Source organism: Epinephelus lanceolatus, chromosome 10 (genome assembly GCF_041903045.1).
Source record: "Epinephelus lanceolatus isolate andai-2023 chromosome 10, ASM4190304v1, whole genome shotgun sequence".
Lineage (NCBI taxonomy): Eukaryota > Metazoa > Chordata > Actinopteri > Perciformes > Serranidae > Epinephelus > Epinephelus lanceolatus.
This window is the reverse complement of record NC_135743.1, coordinates 14,146,227-14,158,375: the sequence shown is the minus strand read 5'-3', so window position 1 is coordinate 14,158,375 and position 12,149 is coordinate 14,146,227. Positions and strand designations below refer to the sequence as shown.

At 41.0% G+C, this 12,149-nt stretch overlaps 1 protein-coding gene across 1 annotated transcript; it reads right to left on the bottom strand.

Moving 5' to 3' along the window:
• Positions 1-134: 134 nt before the first annotated feature.
• LOC117265364 (complexin-3-like) lies at positions 135-8,458 on the bottom strand. Its single transcript, XM_033639815.2, has 4 exons — positions 7,557-8,458; positions 6,444-6,864; positions 3,688-3,775; positions 135-2,080 (listed from the first exon to the last, which is right to left on the bottom strand). Exons 2-4 carry the CDS (start codon positions 6,689-6,691, stop codon positions 1,862-1,864), a joined length of 555 nt encoding a protein of 184 aa, XP_033495706.2. The 5' UTR covers positions 6,692-6,864; positions 7,557-8,458; the 3' UTR covers positions 135-1,861.
• Between the last annotated feature and the right edge of the window lie 3,691 nt (positions 8,459-12,149).

The following is a 12,149-nucleotide window of genomic DNA, read 5'->3' as shown; positions in this document are numbered from 1 at the left end:
GTGTTAACATGTCCCCACAACATGAGTAATACATGTACACATACACACACACACACACACACACACACACACACACACACCACACCACATAAAAGCCAAATGAGTGAGTCCAGCTCATCAAAGATGTCTTTATTACAAGGTTTTTGTCACAGCTAATGAAGCAAAAATAAAAATGCCTACATATCAATTTTCTTTGAAGTCCAGAAGGTTTTGTGTTGACTTCTGGGTCTCTGCTTCCTGTTGTATAAAATCCTTTGATTAGGCAGCGTGACACTATTTACACACCAGTATTAGCTCATAAAAACTACAAAAGAATCTTAGGATGTGCTTTTAAACCCAATCTGACACTGGAGCACTGCTATTCAAAGAAATAGTGTTGTATTTCTACATGAATTGACAAAGGTAAAATTAATCACACATTCACTCCACTCGGTGCTTTGCTGCTACATTATAACTGCACTCCAGATTTACAAACAGTCCAGTTTGTGCCATAGCACTCTGGCACTTGGAGTGAGTATTTCCGGATGCACCCTAAAATAGTGCTCCAGGAATAAGTCTTAGCAATTACCACCGCTGGTTCCCTTGTCTAAAAGTCAGTGGGCTTTTTGAATGGGTTTTTGGTTAGATGCCTGAAATAAGGTCTGTGGTTCACACAAGCTGAAGAGACTCTCACATTTTCTTCTACGACATAAAAAGAAGATTTTATGTATCTTAAAAAAGACAGTTGCTAACAAGTAGCTAAATGAGACCATAGAGTGTTATCATGACAAATGCTACTCTACAGCAACGTGCAACTGTGTTGTAGTTTGTTTATAGCCTAGCATTAGCTTTACTTTTGATGATTGCATTTAGGCTTTAAAAAAGTCATAAAAGTGGTGTTCATTTGTGAGGAGATTATCTTGCTGAACAAAATGTGTAAGTATCATTTTTTCACTTTTGTTTCCCACATATCTGATTCTCTGAAATAATCCAAAATCCAATGGAATAATCCCAATGGCTTTTTGATGGGAGAACCAGGACGACGCTAACTTTCATGTCGACCTACAGAAAAACATTATCCCTGGAGCATTCTGTAGCTTAAAACATGGCTCATTACAGTACAGTTTATATACAGTACATGTGATACAGATCAAAGATTATAAACAAAGTAAAACAGTTTTCATGGTTACATATAAAATGATTATATTAAATGTGATTATTTGTGTGAATGTGTGATGAAATGTGAACGTGTTGCCCTGAGGTCCCTTACTTGTGTATAGATCACTCATGTGGATCTATATAATTTAGAGCGACAGAAAGAAGAAACTAGCTAAAGTAGTGCCTACATTAAATAATAAATAATATAAATAAGTATTTATTATAATCACAAAATGAGGCTCTAAATGGGATGAAACCATTTTACAAAAAATGTGACAGCCTCATTGTGGATGTCATTAACAAAAGTGTACATGTTTTAACTGATATAGTTTCCTAATAAAACACGGTATTGAGTCATTATTCTATTAATATATATCGTTATTGTGTCATCAGTTGAAATAAAACACCAATTCACTGACTGGAGTTTCACGTAGATCACGTCTCTCAACCCACTTTAATAAATATCTAGTTCAATTTAAGTTGAGATAAAAAATTATCTGGCATATTATTATTATTGCTACGTAAAAGACAAAAAAAGACGTACAAAAGCAAAGTCTGAATGACATGTTTGTGTAATAGAGATGATTGGAGTGAGTTTGTATATTGATGTACAATGATGAAGTTTATGTATGAGCAGCAATCATGTACGAGGGTCACCTGCTGTTTCCCTGTACTACAATAATCAGAAGGCAGTGTAAGATCAGCTCCGTGATCACATTACTGATCACATGACTTTACAAGTTGCTGGTGTAGGAGGAGCGGACGTCTTGCTGTGTTTCCTCCCTGGGAGCGTCGTTGTGCCGAAGCTGAGGCCTTGGAAGGCGCTCAGCAGGTTGAAGCCACCGTCCTTGGTTTTGGTTTCAGGATGAATGATCTTCGACAGCTCGTGGGGGAGCGACACTCTCCCTCCTACAGACCTCAGGTGGTTTGTGTCCTTGGGACTCTAATCAGAAGATATAAACAGAAGAAGAAGAGGGTAAACATGTGACAAAAATAACTTCATGTTGATGACCGAAGGTAACTCTGTATTTGTCTACATTACTTATGGCCCAGTCTCACATAGCCAGACCTATCTCTCCGCAGAGCTGTGTCAGAGCCAGAGAAAGGTCTGGAAGCACTCATTATTCTACTAGGAATCAAAATCATCTTGGGCAGCAGTAAGCTCAGGACACAGTGATGGTGCTCTTGCAAAATAATGTGGGGGAAACTTGTTTTGGTGGAACATTTGTAGGTGGGGAGGCGAGCGCTGTCACTAAAATAGCTCTGGAAAAAGAAAACACCACAAAAGCCTGTAACAAGACGTGTCAACTGTGTGATTCAACTTTTACTGATAAAAAAAGACAAACATAATATGATATTTGGTATCCTAGAGATGAAGCCTGACTATACTTTAGCTCTGGAGGAGCCCAATGGACCCGTTGAAACCACACACGATTTGCTGGCTGTATGTGGCTCTTGCAAAACAATATGAAGTTATCACAAAAGCTCGTATGAAGTGAAATAGATCTGTAAATCGGTGCAATCCATGTCACTCCTACATGCCGCTGACAAGGTAAAATGGTGATGCAAATCAGCTCCAGCTGAGTCCTGTGAGACAGAGTCAGGGATTGTCCAAGGTGCATTCACAAGTTGTTTTATTAAGTGTAGATCTTAACGACAAAGAAGAAAGCAGACATGTCTTGTTGCATGATCCACATCTTTGTCAAAACTTGTCCATATAGTTCAAGGAGGGAAGGAATGCTGGCCTATATTTGGAAAATTTCTAAAGGCTGGCCTGCATACCTCCATAAAAGCTGCACAGTCCCCTACACTGATTTTAACAATAGATTTTTTGGTGCTTGCTCCAGGAGTCCCTGCTTATTATGTAGGCCTGCACATCTGATATATAGAAGTTTGCTTTTTCTGACCTTTGAGTTACAGTGAGTGAAGTTTATAATATTGCGGCAACATGCTACGATGGCGACAGCAAGATTAGCATGCATGCCTGTATCGTAATTAAACTGAACTGAGGATGACTCTCCCTCATGCATAAAATATACATCAATAATAGCCTAATTGTACGCATCATCCATGATGATGAAGTTACAGAAATATTGAAATGTGTGGCAAAAGTAGCTTGTTGTTAATATTTTGCCCCACAAAGTTTCACAAATCATGCTTTCAGGGGAACTCATGTCTTAATAAGAGAAGCAAAGCTCCCCCTGTACATAATGTAAAAAACAAACAAACAAAAACAGGTAAAAGTAACTTTTTCAGGTTTGGATGTTTGAGGGGAAATTCAAAATAGATGGAAATCAGTGTATTTGGAAATGGACATGAGCATATTGATGCTGGTCCGAGAAATACTGGAAAAAATATTTGTGCAGAGCTGGTTTGTAAATGGTTAAATCTCAACAACATGTTTTATCTGCCCCCAAAACGTCTCCCTCAGCATAAACCCTACAGCTCAAGTTTCCCCGAAATCCCTTCATGAGATGTCCCACTGACTAAAACACAAACTAGAAACATACATTATTTTTCTCTCATTCTCTAACAAAGATAAACACGGACCTCAGAAAGCTGATATTTTTTCCTGAAGTGAGCTCTCATAGCCGCCCTCTCCGCATTCTTCTGAGCGTTCATCGCCTCCCGCAGCTTTCTGTAAACACAGCAGACAAGAAAACAAATACACCTGACTTAAGGCAGACAGGATTTAATTAAAGCAACATCCCTGGCACTGTAGTGACTCAGGTTTGTGACTCAGAATTAACTCGATTCATTTTAGCTGCTCTCTCTAATGAAAGCAAGTGGAAGCAGCTGCAGAAGGCAACATTATGAAAATGTCACATTTGGAAACAATGTGAATTAAAAGCACATGGCTGGATTCATACAGACGGTGAGTTTCACCTGGGAATTATGAAAAGCTACTTTACTCAGTCTGTCTCATTATTATATTCTGCTTATTTTCGATGCTTCCTTATTATATGGCTTTGTGTTTTAATACTGTTTGCTTATTATACCGCTCTTTGTTTTTGTACCGTTCACTTATTTTATGTACTTAAATATATATATATATATATATATATATATATATACAGTGTTGTGTGTAACAAAGTAACGCGTTACAGTAATGTAACTACTTTTACTGGGTAAAAAGTAGTGTAACGCGTTACTACTGAAAATATGGTAACGGAACGTAGTTACTTTGTCTGTTGGGCACAACGTTACTTTTCCCGGGGACAGATTTGACGGTGACACTGCCTGTCTGCCTCAGCTACGCACTAGGCAGGAACTGTGACAGTTGCCATGTCAACAGTACAGACAGGAGCGCCAAAATCAAGAATCGTATGAGGAATATGGAAGAGACACACGCCTCCTCGGATTATTTTAACGGTTTGTCAACCGAAGACAGGTTAGCTTATTGTAATAAGCTAACAATTAGCAACGGAGTGAGGTTTCCTGACCCGTACTTAATGTCGGGTCAGTGGGTCACCGACCCAACGAAATGGCCTAAGCTACAGTGGCCAGACATTTTTTTATATCTTGTGGAGAAACCCAGCATTTATACGCATGAAAAACTCAAGGCATATAAATCCCTTGATGTGTATAATTTTGTACTTTGCGGTCATGTCCAAGATATTGAATACCGGGATTTATCTGATGGTTTTTGTGCTCTACGGACTGAAGTACTGCCGAGCCAGCGACAAGGACACAAAACAGTAACGTTAACTAATGTACAAGACCTGGGTGATTCTGAACAAGTCGACCAACTATATACTGACAGCGAACTGCACTTGTATGGCTGGGTAAGTGTTGTTTAATGTAACGTTAACCTCGCTAGTCAGACCTCAGGCATGGGCAACATACGACCCCGGAACCTCAAACGAAATCAAAACGACCCCCAAAACATCAATAAAATGCAGCATTGTGTTAACAGAAAACAGAACAATCATAACCTGCCTACCTTCCTGGTGCTGTGTGAACGGCAGCCTGTTGCAGCAGCTCCTATTTTGTGTATTTTAAATTGCTGCTGTGACATTGAAATTTCCCCCCGAGGGGTTAATAAAGTACCTACCATACCATAACATACCATACCAGAAGAGAAAATGAATTAATTTATTCGTGCAGGTCTGTAGCTTACTGCAAAGTATGAGTCTGTTACACAAACACAGTCTCACAATTACACACGTAATAACAGAACAGAAAATGATTTATTCATGAATATGACACTATTTGTTCAAAGATAGTGTCTGTGAATATTAATATTTTCCTCATTCAGTGATGCAGCAGGTCTGGCAAATAGGCTATTAGTAGTAGTGATCTGTCATGTAACAAATTCATGTAGCCTAGTTAACACAAATTAACTCTCACTCTTTAATCTTTATTTTATCACCAAAGTGGTAAATACCAGTGGGAAACTCGGATTTTTTCACATTTAGAAAATGAGATGGGGTACTACCCAAAGTCAAGCACCATAAAAGTAACGTAAAAGTAACGAGTAACGTAAAAAGTTACTTTTCACAGAGGGTAACTAAGTAAGGGATTACTTTTTTTAAGAAGTAACGAGTAACGAGCAAACACTACTTTTTAAAAGTAACTTCCCCAACACTGTATGTATATATATCTATATATATATATATATATGCATGTATATATATTGCTGTGTAAGACGGGTGACTAAAATCCAATGTCAGGACAACATCTAATGCCAGTGTCAATTTGACATAGAATAATGACGGCAGATGGTGTTAATATTTTGCTGGTTTTAAGTTGTGTTGTAGTAAGTAACCAAAATCTAAAGTCTTACAAATGTCTAATGCCAACATGATCCTGATGTAGGATAATGATGTTTAGTCGTAAGGTATGGAGAAAAAAACAAGGTCTTCAAAACGTCATAAAGTTAATGTCCACACAATATGAAATTTAGATGTCATTAGAGATTTAAATCATCACCGACCCGATTTTCATTCCAACCAAAATTGGTGTTGTTTCTTTAACTTAAAGTTCCAGTGTGTAGGATTTAGTGCCATCTAGTGGTGAGGTTGCACTACATTGTGCTGTACTGGCCCTATCCAGAGCCAGCGTTCGGTTTGTCCATTCTGGGCTACTGTAGAACAACTTGGTGGACTCCGTGGAAGAGGACCCGCTCTGTATGAAGATATAACGGCCCATTCTAAGGTAACAAAAACACCATGATTCTTATATTCATGTGATCATAAACTAATGAAAACATGAATATTATATACAATTTCTGCCAATTGATGCCTCTAAATCCTACACTGGACTTTTCTTTAAGGGATTTTGTGTTTCAGTGTATGTCCACTTACCTCTCCTTCTCCAGGTCTGCCTGGTACGAGAAGATGATTGGCGGGTCTTTGGGGTGTGATGTTCGGGGAGGGGTCTGAGGGGTCCTCCCCGACCTGTTGCATCCCCCTCTTCCTGCCCCGCCTCTGCTCCTCCTCCTTCTGATCCTGCGTCTGGGATACAACTTCCTCTCCTTCACCCTCGACACACACTTGGTCAGCTTCCTGATGGGCGTCCTCAGCGACTTTTTAACTCTTGCCACAGTGTCCATGATGCACTGCAGCTCTCAGGACAGGAAGGAACGACCACACCACTATTTCTTCGACAGACGGTGGGTGACTATGTAAAGATTTTCTCGTTCACTCATGTTGTGCTGGTCTGACAGAACGAACTCAGGACACACGCACGCTCACGTCCTGTGGCAGCAATAACTCTTGGTGAGACCTGACAAGGACAAGGACATCAGTCAGACAAGGCTCAGACTCAGACACCTGCTTACGAATGTTGCATACACAGATTAATGTTTGTCATGTAGACAGAGAAAGATGGAAACCAGCAACCTGATTGCCAGAATAAATGTTGGAATTGTACGTTTCTGCAAACCACGGATACATTGTATTTGTGCAGTATTACGTAGCGTATTGAAACTTTACATTTCTTTGTGATACAACAATGCTGTAGTTAATATGTGGATATATGTTAAGGCATAAAAAACTTATGATTAATAAAAGATCATGTTTGGCATAAAATACACAGTTTTGGTGGCATAACCACCAATGTCTCGCTACAGAACACCCGCTGTTGTTGTTTGTTGGTCTCTAACAGTGGTCTGCAGTTTAACAGCCGTCTCATCAAGTTGTCACACCATCCACCATCTCTTCAGAACTACGTTACTTTATAAACGTTGATATGATTTGTATTAAACCCACATTTGTAACATATCTGTGGTTTGCAGAAACGCACAATGCCAACATTTTCTTCTGCCGACTGAGTTGGAAACTACGCAAGAACAAAAAGTGACAAACATCAGACTCAAACAGACAACATACAAGTTCTTCTTCAGGCCATTTCCCACTATTTATCCACACACAATATTAACATGGTTTATCATGTTTGCCCAGTCCACAGTTTCCTACCCATGCAGGTGGTCACAGTTGGCCAAGGGCTCACAGCATAAAATCCTGATAAAGCTCCAGCCAGATGGCCTCCGCCGCGACCAGACAATCCCACTGAGCTTCAGAACAAATCAGAGACGACAAGAAGAAACAACAGAAGTCTCTCCACAAAATGTTGCTCCTGCTCCTTGACCCTCGCAGGAGTAAATTACTGTTTCCTGGTGCAGGTTCTGCTTCTTCTGCCGCACTCCTCCTGACTCGCTCCACTCTTCAACTCCCCCGAACTCTCCTATACAGATTACCACTTAAAGGACTTAATGAGGGGAATCTCGTTAGCCGTGGCAGGTAATGCACCCGATGACTCACGTGTTTGTGATGGAAGATTTAGAGGCACGAGCTGATGTCATGTTGAGCATGCTTTCACAGGCCTGACATCAGTGTCATTCCTGTCTCATTTGTTCTCTTACAATGCTGCATTATCTGAATTTTGAGTTTTTGTTAAGGAGCAGTAGAGCACTAACTGTAGTGGGTAGTGCTCTTCAAACTCAGCCAAGTGGGCCACCAGGGAGTCATTAAAGATTCTTCTCAAGATAAAACACATTTTCAGTTTCTTATGAGAACATAATCAGTATTTGGCTGTGTGGATATTCAGAGATGAAGAGATGAGAGGAGCTTTGGGGAGAGGAAATAAAACAAAGGCACACCTGGATGGAGAGAGTCTGGCCGGAGACGGCAGCACCTGAGTCACAGAGAGATAAGACAAGATTATTGACAGCTGGACCACTTCCTCCATCAAACAAACAAAAAGTGAATGCTGACTTCATTCATTTTAATCCCCCTTTCTCCATCATTATTAAACATTCCCCCCTTTAAAAAAAAACTTTATTCATGCAATTGTTTGTACTTATCCATTGGTTTTCTTTTTGGTTTACATTGGTTGTTAATGAACAAATGCAGTTTGCAGACATATGACTGTTATCACAGGGAGAAAGAGTGAATGCTGCAGCATCAAGCAGCCTGGAATGAAAAGTTGGTTTTGTTTGCAATTTTTATTTCTAAATGGGTGCTACAACTAAATTAAACTGCTAGGATCTGATTCTCTATGCAGCTAGAGTTGAGTGCGTGACTGCTTATGCTGCTGGAGCACCAACGTACACTGTCATGTCTTTCCCCAAGATAGGGAAATCGGGGTTCCAGAAAGAAAGACAGGAAATGGAAAGAAAGCAAACAGACTTTGTAAAACAAAACCAAAATGAATTAATAAATACATAAAAGTTGTGAGAAATAGACATGAATCAGGAGAGGAAGGGCGGGGGGCTACACAGACTGCTTATACATAGGGCCCAGAATTTGGTGCTGTGCCCCTGATGGACATTTATAACTTCTCAGACATATTTTATGTTATTATCCATTTTCATCTGCTTACCCAGAGTCACAGGGGGCAAAGCACCCCAAACGTCCCTCTCCCCAGCAACACTTTCCAGCTCCTCCAGATAGACCCCAAGGCATTCCCAGGCCAGACAAGATATGTAATCCCTCCAGTGTTTTCTGGGTCTGCCCCGGGGCCTCTTTCCAGTTGGATGTGTCTGAAACACCTCTAACCCGAGGCGCACAGGAGGCATCCTGATCAGATGCCTGAACCACCTCAACTGACCCCTTATGACACGAAGGAGCAGCAGCTCTACTCCGAGCTCCCTCACCCTATCTCTAAGGCTGAGCCCAGCCACCCCACAGAGGAAACTCATTTCGGCCGCTTGTATCAGCGATCCTCTTCTTTCGGTCACTACCCAGAGCTCATGGCCATAGGTGAGGGTTGGGACGTAGATGGACCAGTGAATCAACAGTTTCACCTTCCAGCTCAGCTCCCTCTTCACCACAATGGTTCAGCACAGCGCCCGCATCACTGCAGATGCCGTGCCAAACTGCTGATCCATCTCACGCTCCATTCTACCATCACTTGTGAACAAGACCCCAATCTTGAGGCAGTAACTCTCCCTCAACCCAGAGGGGCCAATCCACCGGTTTCTGTCAGAGACTCCTGTCAAGCTGCAGACCACTGTTTGAGACCAACAAACAACAAAACTGGTTGTTATTTACGGAGACATTAGTGCACTTCCAGAGGCAAAAAACATGGCCAAAACATGATCTTTTACTAAACATAACCACGTTTTTGTGCCTAAACCTAACCACATGTTAACCACAGTCTGTCTGTGTCATGATATCATACAAATATAACATATCTGCAAAAACACAATGCCACATTTATTCTGGCAACAAGGCTGAAATATTTCTTGGGGATCTCAAGAGCTTGCACTCGACAATAGTCGAAGTCGATAGGATGAAGAGTTTTGGAGAAAATCAAAGGTCAGAAACACAGACAGTCAGACAGAGACTCTTTGCATTGTGTTGCCACTCTGGTTAGGTGTTTACTGCTGATGAATGCTCAATGGGGACTCAAAGTAAAGTGTCACCCATGTCTATTCTCCTGACTTCATTTGGGAACTTTTTTTTTTTATATTTGAATGTCTTTGACTCCCTCTATGGCCTGCTCTGATGCCCTGTTTGGCACACACACACACGCCCTCTGAGCACTTGAAATCCCTCTGTCCCTTGTTTCCCCTCCTATTCTTACCCCCCTCTGCTGCCCGGACCCCTTCAGTGTCTGACAGGTGAGTACGCTTTAATGCTTTAACAAGATCACCAAGAAAAGCCACGCCTCTTCCAGCTCATGTTCAGCAACAGATCTGGGATCAGTTCCCTCATCCATCCACTGGTCCTGTGTCAGCAGTATTTCTCCACAGGTGGGACAAACTGAGGTGGAGCACGTTAAGAAAGCCTACGTCTGAATTATGACAATATTCTCCAAGTTATGACATCTTGCAAAGATCATTCTGACAAATCAGTCAAACTGATTTTTGATGAGACGTGCACACTTTGTCAAATCCACTGTATCGTGTGTGTGAACCAGAGCTTCCATGCAAGCCCACCAAAAAGAGCCACTTAAGGGATTCTCTTGTGCATCAGTGTCCAACATGTGACAGCTCAGTCACTGACACCAGCATATTAACACACACACACACACACACACACGCACACACACATGCACGCACACACACAAGTGCACATGCTCATGCATGACCTCACGAGACGCTTCTGCACAAACAAAGGTTATGCTAAATATTAATGGCATACTTAGAATTCCAAGTATACATCTCATCATAACACATTAGCATAATGCCCCAAATACATAAAAACATGAGAAATCAACGCTTTAAATAACACCGATACAGCCATCAGGGGATTTAATCTTTTCTAGATATTTATCTGAATGGATCTCTGGTCACACTATCTGGGGGAATTTAAAGGGACTCTTCAAATCTAGAGACACCTGGAACCTGCAGCCTGCACCACCAGACAGACGCAGCAAGAGGGACAAAATTTTTCCATCTAAGACATCACAGTCCTGTCTTTTCTGTAATCCCTGGTCATATTATTTTTTATTGCAGACAAATACCAAAGCTGGACACGGCATGCCGTTCAGCCATGCTGCCAATTTGCCTCATTGGCCAAATGAAGTCCTGCAGCAAAGAAATCCCCTGTGGTGCTGGGTGAGCAAGTTTTATTCAAATGACTATCTTGGAGTTCTGTAACCAGTTCTTATAACACAACCATGTGTCATTTGCACATTTCATTCCACACGTTATAATTCTAATTTACAGATAACGAATGAGAGTAAATTAAAAAAATAATTATGATTATTTCTAGGTCTGTTGCAGTGAATAGTACGATGATTATTAAGAAAGTTTTGGCACATACACGAGCTCCACGGACCTCTTGGTCCAAGACTGGTACACATGCTGGCAGTGTGCACCGCAGGAGGGCATCTCAGCCTCTTACACCACCTGATTAAGCTCTTTCAGTAATGGCCTCAGGCTCCTGGTCACCTGAACTTGGTGTGCCTTTAGTTCTGCGGTTGCTTCGACCTGTGCGAAACAGCCTGCAGGTCTAACTGCTGTGATGATTTTAAATAAATTGGACAAAAAACAGAGTTTCATCCAGGGAACTAATGAATTACCTGTTTAAATTCACCTGACTCGCAGATGTTGATGTACTTCAGTAGTCTGTTTTTCCTGTCCTAAGATTTAAACACAGTAAAATTAAGTAAACAAGTATGGTGACAAGTATAATCAGAAATAGCTGTAGACTTAATATAAAATGTTAAATCTTTGTTTAAAAAGAAAAATAAGGTTCTGCATTGAGACTAAAACAAGTAAATGGGACCTAATCGATGCACAAACACACACAGTGATATAGATTTACTTCCATCAAGTCTCCATTCACACATAAGAATATCTCTTTTAAACTCAGCACCACTGATGCATTCATTAACAGCCTATAACTACTTTAAGCATCACAAAGGAAGAAGATCATCTGCACACACTCACTAACACACACATACACGTACGCACAACCTCCCATACAAACACACACACACATCAGAAATAAGGTCTCATTCAGTCAAACACACATACGCTGACAATACGTCTCTCTCGGCTCTGCCAAGGCTGAAGAGGAGAACTGGCAGGCGCACACACTCGCTCAGCCTTGTGACCG